The sequence below is a fragment of the Triturus cristatus genome, chromosome 6 (genome assembly GCF_964204655.1).
Source record: "Triturus cristatus chromosome 6, aTriCri1.1, whole genome shotgun sequence".
Taxonomy (NCBI): domain Eukaryota; kingdom Metazoa; phylum Chordata; class Amphibia; order Caudata; family Salamandridae; genus Triturus; species Triturus cristatus.
This window is the reverse complement of record NC_140589.1, coordinates 1687730457-1687753816: the sequence shown is the minus strand read 5'-3', so window position 1 is coordinate 1687753816 and position 23360 is coordinate 1687730457. Positions and strand designations below refer to the sequence as shown.

The 23360-nt window shown below is 45.4% G+C and overlaps 1 protein-coding gene across 3 annotated transcripts in view; it reads right to left on the bottom strand.

Moving 5' to 3' along the window:
- Positions 1-6530: 6530 nt before the first annotated feature.
- The window catches only part of RPS6KC1 (ribosomal protein S6 kinase C1), a 479254-nt gene continuing 462424 nt past the window's right edge, over positions 6531-23360 (bottom strand). For all 3 annotated transcript variants that reach the window (XM_085612893.1, XM_085612895.1, XM_085612896.1), the window contains one exon: positions 6531-7730. In XM_085612893.1, the coding sequence (XP_085469019.1) occupies positions 7620-7730 (111 nt within the window). In that variant the 3' untranslated portion in view covers positions 6531-7619. The remainder of the gene's footprint in view (positions 7731-23360) is intronic.

The window sequence follows — 23360 nt, the reverse complement described above, 5'->3', positions numbered from 1 at the left end:
AGATGTGGGTGGATGAATGATCAGTGGGAGGGTTAACTTGATATGGGATAAGTTATGGACAATGAATTATGTTTTTGAAGAAAAGTGATGAGTAGGGGAGAGATTTGGGAAGGAGATGGGTAAGGGAAAACATTTTTTGATGGAGAATATCGTAAAACTGTACGTTAAACTGGACTGTTAAGACTGCCCTGTTTGTGCTCATTACAGATTTGGGTGTTAGGAGTAATCTTCTCACCACTGATAAAACAGTCTCAGGTTAGAGAAAATTGGTGTGAGTACCCAAGGCACAGACTATGCTACATGCTTAGATACTGCAGCAACATGTCTACTAAAAGGCACCTAGGCAGTAGGGTCAGAGCCACTGAGAAATGATGGGACAACTTTGATCAAGTCTTTTTCTAAGATCGCCTTTATGCAAAAACACACTTTGTGAAGGGCCTGTAATCATTACACAACGTCACATGTATTAAAATGCAGTTAAGGTTCTTACATGCCTGTTAATTTAATCACAGTAAAGGAATGAATAACTCCAGCAAGATGCATTTCATCTTGTTTTTATTAAATATTAATGACAGGTAACCATTGACTGTTGTTGTACTAACCGTGGTTCCCTCTAGTACGTCACAAAAAGACATGTTCAAGAAACCAGAATTTCATTGGTGTTCCATAAGTAATGCAACCAGTCATTCTATCTCCCACACTAAAGGCTGCCCTTTAGGAATTTGCTTTGAACATGATAAAACTTAGTGATGAAAATCTCACTTTCATAGCTCATTTTTTTAAAAGCACGTTATTTAAACATCGCCACTGTACTCACATTTCTAGGTTCACTGAGGCTTTTCAGGCAAAACTTTCTAATCACATGCTTGCCAACTATAAATTTCTATTTATACGAAGTTATTGTAAGCCATTATCACAAAATGGGATCCTCAAACAACTCCGCACAGGAAAACGAGGAGCTGTGGCAGGGAGGTGTCACGCTTTAGTTTTAAATAAAAGGTTCCACAAATAAATGTACTTGCATGATTATTCTCTAGGACTTTGTCTTCAGAGCTACAGGTGGGAGGAAGTGAAAGGCAAAACAACATACAGAAGGGTCAAGCACCTACACAGGGCAGGCTCCACTCTGGGCCGGAGAGACATCACAAGCTCTCTAGGTCACTTCCGGAAGGAAGCTCTGAAGCAGCACTGTCTGGGCAAGTGAGCGATTTATGACCAGCTCAGCCGGGCCTGCCTTCCTGCTGCTCACCTGCAGGACTTCCTGCCAGGAAGCAGAGCAGGCTGTGGGTTTCACCTCTCCATAGGCAGCGATACTCCTGACCTACTACTGGTCACTGCTGCTGTAAACAAGAATAGCATTTGGAGCTGAAAACAACAAAAAATGAAATGACGCCTGCCTGCTCTTATTTAATTTGGAAAAACACGGTTGCATTGCCTCTGTGCACCTGAACCATGTCATGTACATAATCCTCTTTCTTGACCCAACAAAGACCGTTGTTTAAAAACAAATAAGAGCACAGCATAAAGAAATGCTATAACAAAAAATACAGTTACAAAATCAAAATAATAAATAATGCCATACTTTGTTTTAAATGTATTTGTCCCTCACCTTCAAAGAATACAGTACAGTATTACTCTAATAAAAACAATGTGCAAAATATACTATTTAATGTTAAAAACTGCAAAACTGAATCTGTAAAGATAATTCAATGGACAGTGTTAAAGAGGATTTTGCCACGACTGATATATATGTGAAGTACGTCAGTCACTGAAAGGAGGGCAGGGGGATGCCTACAAATGGAAAAGGATTTCTGCCTTTCAACCTGATCCACATTTTCTCTTGCAATGGCGAACCATTTATCATTCCTACTCTAACATTGGCACTGATATATGCTCTTACAACTAGACAGGATCCTAGTAATCTGCTATCACTGAATGACAGATGGAAAACCAGCATCTAATGCGTGCCAAAGAGTGGAGGCGTTACAAGGGAGCGCCCACGGGCGAAGCCAGCGGCGTGAGCAGAGAGCAAATGACTGGTGGCCCACTACATTTGATACATTAGAAGGACTGACTATCAAAGGGATGATAATGTACCCTTGCTGTTAAAAGTAGGGCTGCTTCAGCAATGGTGTCATAGTGTAGCCTTGTTATGGGATTGAGAGTAGGGCTGCTTCATCACAAGGATAATGCAACTTTGTCCAAATGAGTTCAGAACAGGGCTTCTTCAGCAATGAGATGGAAACTAAGGGCCTGATTACGAGTTTGGGTTACTTCATCACAAACGTGACGCATCTCCCGTCCGCCTATTACGAGTTCCATTATGTTCCATTAGATATAATGGAACTAGGAATATGGCGGATGGGATATCCGTCATGTTTGTGATGGAGTAACCAGTCAGCTAAATTCGTAATCAGGCCCTTAGAGTTGTCCCCTTAGATATGGAGCAGGACTCCTTCAGCAACAGAATGATGAAGTGGCCTTGCTCCTACGCTCTTAAGAGCACTGTTGCCTCAGTGATAGGGAGATGTCGTAACCTTGCGTTTTTTAAGAGCATGGGTGCTTTACTTATCCATTGATATTGATTCCTTCTTCTGGAATTGGGCGTGGGCCTATTTCAGTAATATTTCTATTTCTATTTGTTGGATTTATAGAGCGCATGGCTGCCCAAGGGCTTCCCAGCGCTAAAAAAGAGCTCTGACAGTGAACAAGCTGAGCCAATGCCTAATTATTGTGGGAAAAGCCAGGTTTTCAAATTCTTCCTGAAAGCTAGTTTGTTTGGGGCAGCACGAATTTCCAGTGGGAGGGCATTCTGCAAATTAGTTACCAGATGGGTGAAAAATCTACCTCACCATCTGGCTCTCTTAAGTCTGGTAGTTTTGAGGAGCTGTTGCTGGCCGGATCTGAGATGTCAAAAAGGAATGTACCTGGATATCAGGTTCCTCAGTTTTTCCGCCCCAGAATTGTTAATAGCTTTACGAGCGATGCAGAGAGTTTTATACTTAACTCTAGCTTCAATGGGTAGCCAGTGGAGCTGTTTAACTGCTTCCCTGCAGAGATGCGGTTGGGGATCTTTAATAAGAGTCTAGCAGCCGCATTCTGTACCACTTGTAGCCTCCTAATGACATATTTAGGTGAACCCAAATAGAGGGAGTTTCCATAGTCCAAAAGTGAGATGAGGAGGGATTGTATCACCATGTATCACCATTTTCCTCAGCTGCTCAGGGATTACATTAATGATTTTCCTTACCATTTTGAGCAGGGAAAAACATATCCCTGAAAGTTTCCAGCCAAATACCAAGGTTTTTTATTGCGGATTTGGCGACAGGAGGATCTCCCATACATTTGTGCCAATGTATTAGAGGTGAGTGGATACCTGGATCTCTGAGCAACATGAGCTCCGTTTTGCCCCCCGTTCAGCTTAAGATAGCTGTTGGACATCCAACTCACCACTCTCTCCAGACAGATGGGTAGTTGATTGTTACTAGATTCAGAGCCATTAGAAAAGGACACCACTAATTGGGTGTCATCGGCATATGACACCACCGATATTCCAAATTCCTGTACCAGCTCAGCCAACTGACGGACATAAACATTGAACAAAGTCGGACTGAGGACGAGCCCTGCGGGACGCCACATGTGGTAGGGAGGTGCTCTGAAGCACAGTCCCCTTCCATCACCTGGAAATATCTATGATCCAGGAAGGAGGCAAGCCACTCCAAGGCTTTCCCCTGAATTCCCACTTCCCCCAATCTCACTTTTAAAATAGCATGATCCACAGTGTCAAAAGCGGCACTGAGATCTAGCAAGAGGATGGTGGCAGACCGACCCTCATCAAGTGTGGATTTTAGCTCTTCAGTAACTGTCAGTAAAGCTGACTCAGTACTGTATGTGGCTCGGAAGGCCATCTGGGTAGGATGGAAGATATCATTGGACTCCAGGAAGTTAGACATAGAATGGTTAACATGCTTCTCCAGGAGTTTACCCAGGTATGGTAAGAGGGAGATTGGACGGAGATTATTCAAAATTGTTGGATCGAGATTGGCTTTATTTTGGAGTGGCTTGATGATAGCATGTTTCCAGGCTTTTGGAACTAACGCCGAATCTAGGGAGAGATTGAGAAGTTCAGTCACCGAGGGTGAAAGAATATCCAGTGCGTCCAGAAGCACACGAGGGGGCACTGGGTCCAATGGAGAACCCGATTTAATTGTCCTAATCAGCTGTCGGACCTTCTCTTCATCTAATCTGGGAAAACAGGCCAGGGAAGATGTTGGGGGCAATTTACCCGTTATAACAGTGATAGATTCCCTGTTTTTTGGGAATTGATTGTATAGTTTAGTCACCTTATTAGAAAAATAGGCTGCAATGTCATTGCATCTTTTAATAGAGGTAGGGGGGGCATTTATGTTTTCGTGTGGGTTGGACAAGGTTTTTACTACCTTAAACAATTCCTTAGGAGAGTTTGCTGCCCGGGCTATTTTTTCTCCATAGAATTTGGATTGGGCTAACTTCATTTCATTGTGGTATGATCTGATTAGCAGCTTGTAGTTAGATTTGAAGGAGGGGGTCATAATTTTTCCTCCAACCTCTCTCTAATTTTTTGCATTACTTTTTAGTGCGAGAAGCTGCTAATTATACCATGGGGTGATTCTAGAGGAAGGTTTTCTGTTAAAGGTTCTTTTCGGTGCACAGATATTGGCAGATTGAGTAATCCAGTGTTCCCACTGCTGGTATTTTTTGACTAAGTTCCCCAAGAGGATAAGGGAATTTTCCTTGAGGGTGGTTTGCCATGTTTTCGAGTCCACTTTAGACCAACTCCTCTTAGTGAGATTTTGAACTAGAGATGTGTGCCCTTGCAGTGGCCAGGGTAAGGTGAAGGTAATTAAACAATGATCTGACCAAGGTACTGGCAAGGGTTTAGGGACTGTAAGTTGCGGATCATTTGAGAAAATAAGGTCCAGAGTATGGCTCTTCTCAGGGGCAGGTAGAGTTACAAATTGGGTAAATTGCAGTACTTCCATGTCCCCTGGAAGCTGTCTAATATGATTGGAATCATGCTTATCTACATGAAGATTAAAATCACCGAGAATTATCAACCGAGTCTTTTCTATAGTAAGGCTGGATAATAGGATAACGTAGTCCTGGGGCATCAGGAGCAAGGCTGTTTCAGCAACGGTATGGTGAAATTGCCTTATTCCTAGGATCTGGGGGCATGACTACTTGTTTAGTGGAATGATGTAATCTTCTCCTTGTAGATCAGGAACCTAGCTACTTCAGCAAGGACATGTTAAAGTAGCCTTGTTCACATGGGACCAGGTGCAAGTCAGTTTCAGCGATAGGATGATGATGCAGGCTTGATTCTTCGACATCGGCTTCACTGATGGAATAATGGTGTAGATTTGCTTCTAGGGGATCTGGAGCAGTGGTGCTTAGTGATGGGATAATGATGTAGCCTGGGTCCTATCAGACTGGGATTAGGGCTTGCCTAGAGGTGGGATGATGATAATGTAGCCTTGACTCCTTTAGACGCAGAGCTGCACAGTCAGTAATGTTCCTGCCCTGTGTGTGAATATGCATAGAAGTATTCAGCAATATGCAACTGAGGGAAGAGGTCACTCTCATTCGGAAAACCATCTGGTTGGGGTTTTAAGTCCATGCTCTCCACCACCACAAGGCACACCTCTATTTCCTCTGTTACAAAATAAAATATAGAAAGTGACCAGAATGATGAGGAAGGCATCATAACTAAAAGGCCGGACAATAGTCTTAACAAACCACATTAAGTTTGCCCTGCAATAAATGTAAATTAAGGGCCATAAATTTGAGCCAGTGAGAACAATAAGGTAATCTCCATCCAACTTGTGGGGTGCATCAACGCATATGGAGTCAGCTGACAATCAATGGCTATACCGGAAGTGCGACAGATAGGGTCTCTGAGGTCAAATATTAGACTGTGGCAGATTTACAAGACATTTGGTCAGAAATAAGAGATTTGAATGTGAAAAAAACTTTAAAAAATCCAGTAAAGAAGCAGATGTTTTAGAACATTTCTCCTCTATATGTTCTCAATATATACAATTACTTTTAGTGACTAAAGTGTTGCTCAATAATATTATTAGAAAGATTTAAAAACTGGTAAACCTGAAAAATAACTGACATTTTCACATCGAGAAAATAGAGTACTCGCTGGTGAACTACAAGGACATCGGATCAAAGAGGAATATTCATGATACAAGGCATAGAAAATTAAAGATTATTACTAACATCAAAAATAATGGAAATATTAGGAAAGAAACACAGCAGCAGCAATGATCATCTAGCTTTGGTGACTCCAAAACGTCCATGACAAATATGAAACATACCGGTCAACTCCAAATGGAACCTCCGTTCAACAGAGGAAGAACTATAAAAAGTTCAGTAAACTGACATTGAAGAAAAATGAAAAGAACAAAAAACAAAAAAGAGCAATAAGCATCTGGCAGTACTGAGGACTGATAATCTATGTTATTGAAAATCCAATTAAAATCTACTTTTTTTGATTGTTTTTGAATTTATTCTTGTTTGGTTCTAAACTGAAAAATCATAATTAACAGCAGCATGTATTTAGCTTGGAGTTGCACAACATTTTTATTGGCCAAAGTATGAATGACGACAGAGGCAGCCAATGAAGAAGCTGTCATGGTTTGTGCTGGTGTCTTGTTTTTCTCACCACCAGAACCAGATTCTACGAACGGCATAGCTGTAATGGATGTGGCATGGGAATGCTTGGCTGGCTTATGTGTATTATTGCACTGGCTATGGTGTACTGTGTGTGGGATTTACCGGCACCACTTAAGTGGACAGTAGGCGTCCATCAGTGGGGAATCAATGTCCTACATCCCTCAAAGTGAATAGTGTCACACCGGACAAGTAGGGCAAGTGGTGTGTGGTTACGCTTTCCTAAGGCAGGCTCAAGGGGACAAAAAACTGTGCAAAGGAACCCGGATAATAGCAGAACATGGGATTATGCTTAGTTGTTAATAAGGTACATTGGTCATCAAATTCTGGATAGGAATGCGGTTAGCAACTGCGATCATATCAACTTTGAAACATCTTGATGTGTGCTTCGTGGTATGACTCCATTTCTGAGGAAACCTTTCCCACACTTGTCATTTTGCAACAAAATATTCCCTTTCTAGAACTGTTTGAACTAGCACAATATGTTAGCTTTTGACTTCACAACAGCATTTGAAGACCACGGAGGAAACATCATTTTCATCTGAGGCACCTCAAAGGGTTTAATTAGGTTTCTTTCATTGGATAGGGACTATGCATCACATTCAGAATTCTGCCAAAAGGTTGCCTCTTTCAGTAGTGTTTTATCACTTTTCCTGAATTTACAGTTAAAGTGTTGTACACACTGCTATTAAATTTAGCACAGGCCGAACGTGTCAATCTAGTAGGGACTCCTGACACAAAACAAATAACACCCCTTCTATCCGAGTCCACGTTATCATGATCTCTTTTGGCCTGACTGTAAGAGTGCCAAGCCAGTTGGTACTGGCGCTCTGCTAGTGTTCTTTCTGGGGGTGCATCACCTCATAGAAATGTTCATCGCTTGCACAAGTCCTGGGCTTCATTCATCTCACTAGTTCTGTCCAATTCACACCAGCAAAAAATGGATGGGATTTGATGTCTTCAACTCCTCCTACTCCGGCACCCAGGCGTTCCAAGGGATTAAACTGCAAAAGCTTTAAAAAACACAGATTGTTAGAAAATAACCTGGAAGCAGCAACTACAAAATCAATTCCCTCACAATTTACAAGCAAAACCACTGAGGTGATCAGGACCGCCACAAGTAATATCCCCTTCTGCTTTTCTTGAGATAACAAAAGGAGTCTAACGCAGTAGCGGCTGGTATGCAGGCAGGGTGCGGCAGGTGATGAAAAAAAAGAACTTACCTGCCACCCACCGCTTTTCTGCAGCACAGGCTCCCAAACGCGCCTGCGGCTAATCCCGATGCTGCTCTCATGCTGCTGCATGAAAGCAGCATCCGGATTGGCCTGAGCACCCTGAATTTGCGCTCCCAGTGAGGCTGGGAGCCTGTGCTTGCTGTCTCCAACCTGGCAATGCAGCTCATGTTGAAGACAGCTCAGAGCGTACGTCGGTTTGGCGGTCATGAGATGGGCAGCCAAACTGACATACGCACTGATAGCAGTGCCCACCACTCCCCCTCATGACTGCCCCTGTGATGGCCCCGCCTCCAAGACTCGGGCCAGCCTTTGGAACTTGAAAAATAAAACGATAATAAACCTGTTTTATTATAGTTTTAAGTTTTGAGGCTGGCGGGGGGGGGGGGGGGGGGGGACGCTCCATTGGCTTAAGCGGAGGAGCCGCTGCTGGTCTAACGTAAACTTGTATATAAATGGCTACAAGAAAGATGATATGGGGCTTGAATGGCGTTCGTTTTGGATATGATATGTCATGGCTGCCCCGGCTCTTTCATCACTTGATTGGTGCTACAGCGTGTATACTGAAAGGTTTGTGTAATGTGGATCTATACAAGAATCCATCCTTTGTGTGCACCTCTCGAATACCAGCTCAATGGGCCAGAGGCACAAAATCATTTTGTGGTCGCAAACTCTGCGATTCGCAAAACCACAGAAAATTCCATTTTCAAATTTACTAGCACTTTTCGTGATTCCGAAAATAATTAAAAAGGCAGAACATGGATTTTGCAACTCATTCTGAATTGCCATTGGGGTGCATGAAAGGGCCATTGCCTTGTAATGCGATTCATAACAAGGTGTATCAAGCATTTATGCTAGTAACTGTGATCACAACTGAAAAGTTACCGGGACCTCAGAGAGGTGGTAAATTTATTCACAATGGGAAGCTGTGCCTGTTCGACAACTTCCTTTTTTGACAGTTGTATCAGGTGAGCAGAGGGGAACAGGCAAAGCCTGCTCTCCCTTCTGTTCACATATGGGAAACATTTTATATTAAAGCAGCATAAAGTTTCCCTGTTTGGAATGTGAACGGTCTGCTGTTTTGTAGGCAAACATCACTGTGTTTGCAGTGACAGGAGGTCAAAATACCAACTGCCTAATTAATATTCATTAGGCAGGTCGTTTTGCAACCTCCTACGACTGGACATTTTGAGATCTATCATTACACTGATCACATAGCAAAGTTACAGACATGTCATCAAAAGAAGGTGTGCAACTAGCACCCACTAGTTGCAACCTGTCTGTTAGTACATCAGATCTATAGCGCCTTAAGATTTTAACCCACAACTGCATTAAAAAAAGTCAAACCCACCGTGCTTCAATGCATGCTAGTGATAGTAACACCACAATGCAATCCTCCTATGACATCTAACCCACCACACTGCACCATAAGAATGTTGACATGCCACACTATACTCCATTCTAATCGTGTCAGGTCACCACGCTGCCCTGTATTCTAAGAGATAGTAATTTACCACACATTGGCAGCGTCCACCTAACACTTAATTAGGAGCACTAACCAATCACCCTGCACTAGATACTAGTTGAGTAAAATGTGCTACATTTTAGGGACACTAACCTACCTTGGTGCCTCCTAGGTTGCCTGACCAATACTCTACACTTCACCATATGGCGCTAACCTGATCATGCTACCTCTGAAGAATACTAACACACTCAGCTGCATCATAAGGACCTTATTTAGAGTTTGCCAGACGAGATACTCTGTAAAAATGTTGCAGATTTCCTGTCCGCTGTATTACAAGTGCATTACAGCCCATGACACTTGTAATACGGTGGACAGAATATCCGCTGCATTTGGCGGAGTATACCATCCACCAAACTCTAAATAAAGCCCTAAATCAGGAATTTCTCCTGTATTCCAGGTCTAACCCACCAAAGTTTAACTTAAAGAAAATTCCATTGACACTGCCCTACTAGACAGCACTGCACACTAGGACACCGGCCCCACTATACTTCATTCTCTTGATACAAATCTACCACAGTACACAGTATGTTGAACAAGTTATTTACCAATGGTAACGTCTTATCTGGTAGCGACTATATGTAGCCGCAGATTCCTTACACTAGAATTTTTCCAGGCGGCAGACTGGATCTGGAAAAAAAATTGTGATCAGTACCCCTGTGCGCCGGTCAGTGGCGTCAATCATCTCCGCATCCGTCGTCGGCATCGTATGCGCTGGAAATGATGTTGCAGTACCTATATAGGCGCACCCAGGCACGCTGACATCAGTTACTTATCAAAACTTCCCACGCAAGAAGCGTGGAGCCATGAAGAACATTGACCACAGGTGTGTCAAAACCAGGGCCCTGAAAAGGGCCATCCGTCTCAAGAAATCTGTTCGCAGAGCAGGGAGGATGGGTGGGGCGGTAAGGAATCTGCAGCTAGACATAGTCTCTACTAGATAAGGCGTTACCAAAAGTAATAAGTTGTTCATTTGTTAGAGACTTCTAGGGGCAGATTCCTTACATTATAATAGATACCCAAGCAGTACCATCCCTGGAGTTGTGTCTGCGAACCAATTTAAGACGAGAAAGTCCTGCAGGACCGAACAGGCAAAAAGCCCATCCCTACAGACCTGACTATCCAGACAGTAATGTTTGGTGAATGTGTGCAGGGAAGCCAATGCTGCTGCCTGGCAGATATCCAGGACCAGAACTCTGCGTGCTAACGCAGTGGTGGCCACTTCAGCTCTGGTGGAATGAGTCACTCCTCTTTCTTAGAGGGGTGTGGTGGAGCATAAAAGGTAGTCAAGATGATAGATTAACCTACATAAAAAGGGGTGATCACTTTTGGCAGAAAGGAGGCCCTTGTGTGAAGCACCACCTTGTCAGGGTAGACTGAGAGGTAAGGCAGCTTAGATTATAAGGCCAGTAGCTCACTCTGCGGGCAGATGTAATTGCCACAAGGTAGGCTGTTTTCAAGGTGAGAAGCCTGAGGGGATAATTATGTAGAGGCTCAAAAGGAGCATACATCAAAAAAGTTAAAACCAAGTTAAGGTCCCAATGAGGCATAATGAATGGTGAAGGAGGGAATAGATGTGTAAGACCCTTGAGGAACCTATGTACAATAGGGGGACTTGAACAAAGAGGGTTGATCAGGCAACCGGATGAAAGCAGAAAGGGCAGGGAGATAGCCCTTAAGAGTGCCAAGAACAGAGCCCTGCTGGGCAAGAGAAAGAATGAAAAGCATATCTTCAGAAAGAGGGGCAGAAAGGGGATCAACAGATTTCTCTGCAAACTATACCACAAACTTTTATCAATGGCAGGCGTACACTGTCTTGGTGGAGGGATGCCTGGCTGCCATGATGACGTTACAGACTTCGGGAGGAAGGTCGAAAGCTGTCCACTGCAGCCGTTTAGTCTCCAGGCAAGAAGGTGGAGAGTGGACAGATGTGTGGAGAACCATCCCCTGCTGCTGCAACAGAAGATCCTCCTTAAGGGGCAGCCTGATCGGAGGATCGAGGGACATGCTCAGAAGCTCGGGATACAAGGCTCTACGTGCTTTGTCCGCACCCACAAAGATGACTAGGTCCCAGTCGTTCTTGAACTTCTTGAGAACTCTGGGTAGGAGTGGTATGGGAGGAAAGGAGTACAGGAGACCTGAGCTCTACTCAAGATGAAAAGAATCTCCTAGTGATTGCCGCCTTGGACACTCCAGCGTGCAAAACTGCTGACATTGCCAGTTCTCGGCGGTGATGAACAGATCTAACTAAGGCTGGCTCACTGCTGAAAGAGACCTTGCACCACCTCCGGATGGAGATGCCGTTCGTGATCCACTAGGCATAGTCAACTGAGTTTGTCACTCTAGCGTTCAGAGAACCTGCCAGATGTTGTGCCACCAGAGAAATGCCCTGGCATTCCAGCCATGTCCAGAGGTGCAAGGCCTCTTGATAAAGGGTCCACGATCCCACCCACCCTGTTTGTTGAAGTACCACATGGCGGTGTTGTCCATGAACAATTGTACCGCCCACTCTTTGATGGAGGTTAGAGAGACTTTTAATGTCAGTCGGATCACCGAGAGTTTCAGCATGATGATGTGGAGTCCAGATTCCGCCGGAGACCAAAGTAATTTGATCTTCACCTTTCCCAGATGGTCATACCATCCCAGGAGTAACACATCTGTCACTATTGTGAGATATAGTTGGGGATGGAGAGGGGACTGCCTCTGTCTCAATAGCGGTTTGTGAGCCACCACAGTAGATCGTAGTTCCCTCCAAGATCTGGAGCAGGTTGGAGAGATTCCCTAGATGTTGCACCCACTGGAACTTCAGGTCCCACTGCAGAGCCCGCATAGGCCATATGGCACGTGTCACTACCAGGATGCAGGAGGCCATGAGGCCCAGCAGCCTCAGTGTCAGTATCACCGAAACCTAGGACAGAGGCTGAAATATCGGTATCATAGCTTGAATATCCTGGACTCGCCACTCAGGAGGATAAGCACAAAACTGCAGTGTCCAGAACAGCTCCGATGAAAGGGAGCATCTGAGAGGGAGTAATGTGTGACTTCGGCACATTGATAGTAAATCCCAGCGAGTGTAGGAGGTTCGCCAAAGTCTGGAGGTAGAAGACAACATCCTGGGGCAGGCCCGCCTTCAGCAGCCAGTCGTCGAGGAAGACTGTCACCCCTGACCTCCGCAGATGAGCTACAACCATCGCATCACCTTGGTGAACACCCAAGGGGCGCTGGTAAGGCCAAAAGGAAGCACAGTGAAATGAAAGTGCTTGTGGCCTACGCTAAACTGCAGATCGCACCAGTGGGCAGGCAGCACATGAATATGAAAATAAGCGTCCTGCAAGTCCAACACTACCACCCAGTCTCCTGGGTACAAGGCAGGCAAGACCTGAGCTAATGTGAGCATTTTGAATTTCTCTTTTTTTAAGAAGAGGTTGAAAGAGTTCAGAGATTGATAATAAGGCGAAGGCACTTGTCCTTTTTGGGGACCAGAAAGTAGCAGGAATAACAATCACAGCCTACTTCTGGCACTGGAACCCTCTATATGGCTCCCTTGGCCAAGAGAGCTGAGACCTCTTCATGGACAAGGGACAGACGATCTTCCGTCAACCAGTCGTGACATGGTGGCATGGGGGAGAGGTAGTCTCAAAGGGGAGGGAGTAGCCCCTCAGACAATCTGCAAAACAGACCTGTCCGAGGTTATGAACTGCCAGGGGGGCAGGTGATGTCAAATCCAGCTGCCAACTGAGTGCCAATGGTGGTAAAAGGACTGACTAGGAGGGTTTGGAGGCTGTTGCAGAAAAGGGAGGTGGCGGACTGACCAGACCGCTAACCACCTGACCCAAGAGGTCTGTTGGTACCGTGCCCTAGGCCATGCAGGGGCTGGGGAGCCTGCACAATGCGGTGGCTGGGCTGGAATTAGCACGGCTGAAAGCCCCTTCCATAGCCACGAAGGAGGGAAAGGCAGATTGGGGTGGAGGTGTGGCTGCAAAGAGGCCTAAGGACCTGACATAGCACAAGAATCCTTAAAGCGCTCGAGTGTCGAATCTGCATGGTCTCCGAGGGGACAGGTGTCATCAACGGGTATGTCCATGAGGGAAGCCTGGACATCCCCCAAGAAGCCAGTCGTTCTCAGCCAGGCATGGCGCCTAAGGGCCACTGTTGTGGAAACCGCTCTGCCCAGCCAGTCGGCCATGTCAAGTCCACAGCGAATTTGTTGCTGCGTCTCTCCCGTCGGTGACAGCTTGGGAGAGTACAGCTCAGGTCTTCTCCACCACCTGCAGCAGCACTTGCGCAACCATATCCCACAAAGTGTGAGAATAACGGCCCAAAAGGAATGCGGTGTTCCTAGATCACAAAGCCAGTGGAAGAAAACATCTTCTTCTCAAATGAGTCCAGCCTCTTGGATTCCCTATCCGGGGGAGCGGTAGGGAAAGCAGCTTGGGAGGTGGAGAATTGGACCACCAAACAAACAGGAGAAGGGGGTTGGGTGAGAAAGTTTGGGTCCCCAGGTGCGGGATGATGCCGGCGTGCAATTGTCCTATTCACAGGAGCCCTTGTGCTGGGTTTGGACCAGGTACCCAAAAGGACAACGAGGGCACCACTGAACGGGAGTAAGAGTTCTGATGTGGGGCTTCCCAGTTACAGCACCTCCATCAAGAGTTTAGTCTTGATTGACACCATGGGAAACTGAAGGGCAAGGACCTCAGCTGCCCTATGCACCACCATTGCATACGGTGCTCACTCCTCCGTAGCCATGGTTGGGGGAGAATGCAGGCCAGAATCTGGAGAAGTAGCCAGACCACTGGCCTCACCCAGGTCCTCACACCATTCCACATTCTGTTCATCATAGGGCTTGTATTCTAAAGAGTCCAGCGACCCCCTCCCATGCTTCCCCGAAGCCTAGCCAATGAAAATAAGGCTCAGGCTCCAATCTGGGAGGCAGAACTTACGTCGGCATCGGGCGATGACCCTCCGGCTCCGTGTTGGAGTCGAGGATGATGATAGGGCTGGCAGCATCGGCGTTACGATTGGAAGGTCAAGATGGCTTGACAGATGCCAGTCCTAATCCAGGAATGGATCCGTGGGGTCTCGCCGGAGCCCCCAGTGCAGAACTAGAAAACGCTCCCTACAACCCCGCGGAGCCCAGAGGTGCATTGTCTGGGTCGGACTGCCCAAAAATGAGGAACATGGCCTCATAGAACTCTCTTAACTGGGCGTGGGTCGCTCCAGCCATCGGAAATTCAGAAAGGGCTGAGTCGGCCCAGGCGCAAGTTTCCTGAGAAAGAGGCCTTGAGCGCCAAGGCTCCCTCGTCTCATCATCTGACGGACAAGGAAAAGTCGAAGAAAGCTTTGACTTCTTACTCTTCTTCCTCTGCTCCCTACCTGAATGCCAAGACGACTTTGAGCAGGAAGACAACGACTTCGGAGTCCGCAAATGATCCAGATATCGACCACCGCGGTGCGGTTTTCCAGCCCGCTTGCAGCTACAGGGACTGCTCCTTAAAAGCCTTTGGAGCCACGGCCCGGCAATCAGAGCACGCCTTTGTGTCATGGCTGAGCTCCAAACACCAAAGACACATGAGTCCAGCGCCGACATCAGCCCATGACAGGTGCCACAGAGCTTAATACCTGACCTGCTTGTGGACATCATCGACACACCAAGACGTAAACCTCAACAGAAGTCAACAAAACGTTTAAAAAAAGGCCTTTCAAAAAGTGACAGAGGGGTAGCTCTTCTCCGGAACAACGCTGGCTGACGCGGAAAGAAAAGAACTGACATCAGCACGCCGGGGTGGCGCATATGTACGTACTGCAAAATCATTTCTGGCAGGGACGATGGACGCGGAGCTGATCAACGCCACCAACTGGCGTGCACGTGTACTGCTCATAAAAAATCTTTAGGATCCAGTCTGCACCTGGGGAAATTCTAAGGCAGTAAATCAAAGGGAGGGAGAAATGGGCTGTTATTTATCCAGGTCCAGCATACATGTCCGTTAATTAAACTCTACAAAAGTGGTATGCAGTTCCTAATGTAAAAAGCAGGAGATAGTGTGTTTTTTTATGGGCTCCGCACGTAGGTGTGGAGTCACAGAAGTGGGGAGAAGGAACTTCTCCTATCAGAAAAAGACCCTCACACACCCAGCCAGCTAGGTGTCTTGCTTCATCATCGGGTCTGCTCCTTATCGGGTCGTCGCTGCAATACCTGATCGGCACCCGAGAAGGGGCCTTCTTGGCAGAGATCTTTATTCCATATGCAGGTGGGTGAAGTGCGTGTGAGGGCCCTAGATCAGTGTAGGTGATAGTGATGTGTAGGGAAGTGGAGTAAAATAGGGGAGGTGGTCCACTCAAGATAATTTTAATGAATGTGGCCCCTACCCTAGTTAAAAGTAAAACAAGGCACGTATCTCCACTCTAAGGATGTGAAGTTTATGCGCTTGTAGAGAAGGTCAACATGTTTCTTGCCCATTAATCTATTGGATGGCAATTCATCAGGACCAAATAGGATCTACCTACACTTTTTGGTGGTGGTCAGCAATGAAGTGAAGTAGGAAAGTGATCACCCTTACAGCACCTAAAAAAGTGGTACCTGTAGATCTAAAAACACAACCCCATTAGGGTCAAGGTTGCACGGCATCAGTACCGGCTGGTGTAGACACTAATGTGTAGTGTCGGTTCCTCTGGAATACGGGCGGCAGTTGTCCTACTCTCACGCAGCCGGTCCGGGCAGTGTTGAAATTCTAAGGCAACCAGATCTTTCTTGATGATTTCAATATCCACTGGAATGTCACATATGACCCTTTAATAAACAGCTTCAAATTCTTTCTCCGAGAACTCAACCTGGTTCAAGCCTGCACCAGCCTGACGCACAACAAAGGGGTCACCTTAGACCTAATAATAGTTAAGGACCATACCATTCAAATGGAATCTATCCTACCACGCAATTGGGCAGACCCCCGCTGCATCATATTCTCCATAGTAGAAAGGGTAGTTATCTCTAAAGGTCAACCAGTAAAAGACAAATGTTGGGCCAGAGACACCAGAAACATCAACCCTCTCACGCTAGATACTCTCAGTAGCAACATTCTTCCTCCACCTACCAACATTTCAGACACACAAGATCTCACCGATCAGTATATCAACTCCATGTCGCTCATCATGCATACAACTGCGCCCAAACAACTGAAAAGAATCCAGATCAAAAAATCTAACCCCTGGTTCTATTACAGCCTGAATGACGAATGAAACTCACTAAGAGCAGCAGAAAGAACTTGAGACTCTCTCCCTCTACAACTAATCTCAATTTCTTGAAATCAAGAATGAAAGCCTATGAAAGGCACATCAGAAGAGCCAAAACATATTTCTTCAAACGAAAATTCGACAAGGCCTAAAACCGTCCCAAGTAACAGTTTGAACTTGTCCAAAATCAAACTATAAGGAAACCCAATCCCATGTCATCTGAGAACGTATCTCTGCCTATCTGCGATGTATTTGCCTCCTTTTTCAATGAGAAAACAAAGGAAATTCACACCAAGCTCCAAACGGCTTAAGAACTGTTATCTAGCACCGACCCAACCAGAAGACAATGCCTCCTGGTCCACTTTTAAGACTTTTGACTAACAAGACTGCTCAAATTTACTATTCTCTCTGAAATATTCTAACCACAACGTGCCCTTACCCTCATAACATTTCAGCGAGATCAAACACCCTCTGCTTCCTTTATGAACCAATATTAATAACACAAGGCATCATACCAGATTGTCTAAAAAGTGACCAGGTGGCCCCCATAATAAAAAAAAAACCTCACAACCCAACAATTACTGCCCTATTTCCAACATCCCAACTATGGCCGAAATACTGGAAAAATGCGTACATCAACAGCTATTTTAATCACATAGATCAATTTAAACTTCTCGACCAATACCAATCTGGTTTCGGGCAGGGCCACATCACTGAAACTCCTCTGGGGCATATCGTCGATGACGCACTAAGACATTTTGACCAGAATGAATCCTGCTTGATCTGTCAGCTGCACTTGACACCGTTAAGCATGATAAACTTTTGAAACTCCTATAATGCAGAATGGGTCTATCCGGTACCGTGTTACAATGGTTCTACTCATTCTTACACAATAGAACTCAAAGAGTTATTTTCAACCACACTCTGTCTATCCAGACGCCAGTCACGACTGGTGTCTCCCAAGGATCTTCACTCTTAATGCCTTTAAAACTGAATTCCTCTTAATCTCTCCACCCAACAACACTCCGAACATCAAAGAATGGCTTGCCGATCTTACAGCCTTGAACTGTTCCTCAAGCATCATAACCTCCGCTAAATCGCTAGGAGTAATCCTGAACTATCACTTCTATTTGCAGGAACACATCAGCACCCTCCGCAGGTACTAAAGAAACGAAAACCTTTATTACGACTGCAGATCTTAAGACAGCAATACAAGCGCTTGTGATCACCAAAGTAGATTACGGCAGTGCCACTGTCATGGGTCTATCAAAATCTAAACTAGCACCTCTGAAGGTAACTTTTAACGTGGAAGCTCAACTCATCACATACTCAAAAAAAAGCGATCACATTGCCCAGGGTCTCAAGACTCTGAATTGGCTTCACAATGAGGCTAAGATCCACCTACAAATGTGCCTGCCTGACTCAAAAGCTCTTCACCACAACACGCCAAATTACCTTGCCAAGAAACTCGTCCTATCTGGCGAGACTAGAACTTTAGGAAGCACAGGCTTCCTTCTAAAGAACCCTACAAATTAAATAAAGAAATACCTACAAGCGCTCCTTCTCCGGAATGCCCCCCAAAATCTAGAACTCACTTCCCCCTGAGACCAGATCCAACGCCTCAACTTCCATTTTCAAAAACAAGAATAAAACAACTAATAATGATTAGATACCTTCCCAAATGAAGATGCAACCTCTCCCTCCTGTCCATTAACAAGACTATTGGGCCACATTTCTTCATCCTCGTTATGTTTCTTCAGTGGCATGCTACATATCCTAACATGACCATTCTCAATCAAGCCTCTACGTATGTCAGCCTATGTCTCTCCCTACACTCCCTCTTCACTTCCTGATGTTCAGCACTTTGAGTTTTATTAGGCTCACTTGTATATTGTTATCTGCTTCTACTCACTTTGGCTGTTCTACTGTAGTTGTAAATTACTATGTTTGCTCTTCCTGTTGCATGCATTAAATTTGTCCCAGTTGGTTTTGAGACCTAAGCATTTGGCAGGTCATACTATTGATTTGTTTTTCTCAAACTTATTGCTATCTATTGCTGTGGGTGCTCTCTCCCCGCCTATCGGGCAATTATGGTGATCTCAGCCATAGGCTCACTCAGTTCAGGCCTATATCTTGGGAACAGTCCAGGGATGCCATTTTAAAATGCAAGTCTGGGTCTCCTCTTGATGCGTGCCCTCCGACATTGCTTGCTGAAGCTGTTGACATTATCAACCCGGTGATTAACTCTGTTTTCAATCTCTCTCTGTCTTCCGAAGTTGTGCCTGACGTTTGGAAGCTTGCTAAAGTGGTATCTCTGCTTAAGAAGCCTGCATTGGACCCCAGCAGTTTCTCCAACTAAAGGCCCATCTTTTTGTTGCCGGCCTTGACAAAAATGCGGGAAAAGCTTGTTAACACCTAGCTCTCTGAACATCTTGAGGCAGGAAAATTGCTACACCCATGCCAATCTGGGTTTCGTCTAAGTCATAGCATGGAATCAGCCGTACTGGAAATCTCTTACCATATCTAATGGACATTGTATTTAGGGATCAATGCAGCCTGCTGCCTTCAACACCTTCCCACACTCTATCCTCCTGCACCGTCTTTCCATCTTAGGTGTGGAGGGTTCTGTGTGGGACTGGTGCAAGTCATGTTTGACAAATAGAGGCTAATCGGTTTGGCTTGCCCCTTTGTCCTCGGATGTCAAGGCAGTTAACCAATGGGTCCCACAGGGCTCTTCTCTTAGCCTTACCCTTAAAAAAAATCTTCATAGCCACCCTGGCGTCTGTTGTCGAGCCATTTGGCTGTAAAATCATTTCCTATGCTGATGACACGCAACAGCTCTTTGCCTTCGACAGTTTGCCTGCCTCTATAGCAGACCCTTTTTTGGACTGCATTCGGTCTTTGATTGATTGGAGAACAGCCAACTGCAAGACAATGAAGAGAAGACTGAAATTATCTCTGTCGGGTCACATTTGTCCAACTGGTGGGAAGATCTTTGGCCCTCCGCATTGCCTGCTCTGGCACCTCCTTTTCTAGTAGTAAATAAATTGAGAGTAAAACTGGACAATACCTTCTCTGTGAAAGCTCAGATTTCTGCAGTAGTAGGTCAATGCTTTGCACTGATTTGTACCATTATGAAATGCCTTCCCTTCTGCCTTTGGAGGCAAGAAGAGTAGTGATCCATCCCATGATCACTTCGCTTCTTGATTATTCAAATACTCTGTTCTTGGGAGCTGCTAAAGCCCAGGTGAAACACCTGCAGGTGGGTCAAAACGCAGCAGCCAGGTTACTTCTCCATCTGCCTAGGTGTTTCTCAACCACAGCTGCCCTCAAGGTCTTGCACTGGCTGACTGTTAAGAAACGTACCCTCTGCAAAGTATTAGTGATGGTCCATAGACCTTGTTCTCTCCTAGCCCCCGATATTTTGCAGATAGATTCCCTAAGTATATTCCCCCAGAACGCGATTCTCCACCTCCGATTCTCTTTTAGTTATTCCCCCGCTGTAAGCAGGCTCGAAGAGGGGGGGTAAGGTCTTATCTTATTTGGCTGCCAAGCCTGGAATGAGCTCCGCTGTGAGCTTCAGTGGACGGTTTCTGAGCCCGTATTCCGTAAAAAACGTAAAACTTGGTTTTTCTATGGGGAGAAGTAGTTCTTCTGGTATGGGTATGTGCACCTGGGCTCTCCTGCTACCACCAGGAAACTCCTCGGAGTAGCTGTGCGCTTGATAAATCTATCATTCATTAATTCATAGCACTTTGGTGTCCGGAAGGATCATTTTTAGGCCTACTTTTCCTGATGTTCAGTGCTTTAGTTCCCCAAAGGGTCACTTCTTTATGCTTATCTGCTTGCCACCATGTTGTACAGCACTCTGATACCCGAAAAGGTAATGTTTGCGCTATATAAAATTAAAAAAATTAAAAATAAGGAACCTGCGGTTAAAAGTCTCTATGCAATAGGGATTTTGGCCTATCGCAGTGCAGTGCTCCTCCTGAATACTACCTCACCACTCTGCATCTCAGGGAAACAAAACCAATACACTAGATACCAACTTTGGACAATGCATTCAATAATAGGAAAATCTAACCCGCCAGAATAGAGTGCATCCTAGTGATACTAATCCACTACTCTCAACTGCATCTTAGGAACACAAATTCACCACGTTATATCTCTCTGGGGACACTAATTCCATATATTTTAATGCATCATAGGGAAACTAACCCGTTAGATGGCACTGTATTGAGGAGACAGCTAGGTGCACACCCTAGACAAAATGCGTGAACTCAGTCATGCCATCAAAGAAGTTCTGATGCATGATACGGCCTGAAATACTAACTTTAAATTGTTAATGCTACTTTAAGCCAAGATCAATGAAACACAATCTGGATGCAGATAAAAACCCACACAACAGTGTACTCTGCCCCATTCCTACACCAGATGGTGATCCTTCTGTGCAATAATGGCTATAAAAAGAATAATGTTGACATTTCCAAAGCCACTCATTAACATATGAATGAAGGAATGAATGATTCAATGGACTACATTTAAGCATATGTATGAGAGTTCGAAGTGGGCAGGATCTGTGGGACACACAACATGCCCAAGCTTGTTTAATAAATTTAAAAAAAGTTACTTTACTTCTTGTAAAAAGACAACTGCCCCCTTACAGCTAATTCCAACAGCTGTGATGCCTAGGCTAAAATGGAGGGGAGTGAGTCTCCTTTGAGGTGAAGCCGAGGGAATGACAGACATTTAAACATGAAACACGCGTTCTTGCCAGGGTGCCCACTGTCTCAGGGAAATGTAATTGTGTGCAATCGGTTATTCTGCAATTGTTTCAGGCAGCTTGATTTCAATTGGGGGAATCACTTTAAGCTTTGTGATGGCTAAGATTCAGGACCGTTTCTAGGTGTTTTGCCGCCCTAGGCGAGAATTGAAAAATGCCACCCCCTCCCTTTTACTACCATCACTCTCTCCCCCTGTCATCCAGGCTAGAGAGGCACACCCTCTACTGCCGAACCCTTCTATGTTACTCTCATTTACTATCAGGAAACATGATCACAACAGTCAGTCTTGCAAACGACCTCAACGAAAGGCCCAGGCCAGACCGTTACAGCAGCCATACACTCACAGAACTATGTACACGGATGCCCAATAGAGCCTTGTGTTTAAATACCACCGAGGCGTCAGTGCACCTCGTTTTCAAAACCAGAAACAACAAAAATAGTAACTTGCACCATCTTCCAAGGCCAGACCTAGTGGTTTTGCCAAAGCTTGTTTTTTTCCACTGAGGCGCCTGAAATAGTTATCATCTCCATTGTATCCATTTAATAGAGGCTGATCACAACAATTAAAAGATTTCCTTGTCAGGGAGATTATAGTTCATGATGCTCAAATCTGTGCTAATCAGAGACTATGGCAAGACGTTAATAAAGTTTGGCGTACAACACAGAATGAACTGCTTCTTGGCGCTGTGAATAGAAGTTATTGACAAGCTTGTGCATGTTACCGCTGGAGAGTAATCCTGACCAGAATTTTAGCCGGTGTGAGGCATCTTAGCAGGGCCGTTTCTACCATTAGGCAAGACTAGGCGGCTGCATAGGGCGGCAAAAGGGCTAGGGCGGCAAAAGGGGGAAACATTTTTTTATTTGATCCTACAAACGTAAAGCTAGGCAGCTGCCTAGTCTTGCCTAATGGTAGAAACTGCCCTGCTTCTGAGGACCCTTCAGGGGGCGCAGACTGTCTCTCGCCGGATCCAGCCAGAGAGGGCGACGCGCGCCAAATCCCCACCTTGGGCCTTCGTCTCTTTCTAATGTGTGCGAAAAGTGCTGGACTCCCAAACAAGCAGTGTCTCGGTCGGTACAAGAGAAGGGGCTGGCAGTGCAGGGAATGTAGACTGTTTTAAACCGCTCGCCACGGCTTTCCTAAACACCGAGAGCTCAAAGAGAGGGGTGTAGTGAGAACTGATTTCAGTGCTTTGAGGTGCCCTTATTACGTCACAAGCGCTGCACAAATAATATGCAACGTAACGCTGGATGGAAGAGGATAGCCTTCTACTTGAAATGGGCCATTCCTCTGCTACTTCAAGGCACTCCCACTTCGGGGCTGTGCGTCTTCAGCACCAGCCACAGACCACTGGGCACAGTCTGCACACCATGCACAGAGCTGCCCAGACCCTGCAGACCGTGTTTACTCATTTCTCATCACAGAATTAAATACCCTTCATATGATTCCTGTTGGCATAATGCAGACCCGAAGACGCAAAATTGCCCAAGGCTGCAATAGCAGTGTCGGTGCTCACTCCCTGGCAATTGTCAACACAGTACATGTGACGCACAACGAGAAGGGATGTCAACAGACTTACAAATAGAGGGCTAGACCCCAATGTTGCTCATGTTTTTCAATAAAAAAGTACATTTTGTCTCATTTGACCGTCATAAAAAAAACATATTTTTTTTTAACCGCTCGGTACCTTTTTGAAGACATTGTTGGAAGGCTGAGCAGAGTAACTGAGTGGCGATTGCCTCTTATCCTGTAAGTATCACATTTGCGCCTGTTGTCATAATAATAGGCTGTACGTGCCTAACAAAAATGAATGTGTCCTCATGATGTAACACAACTTGAGCTCGTGTAGGTGGCGCAAACCCAGGATTGGTTGAAGG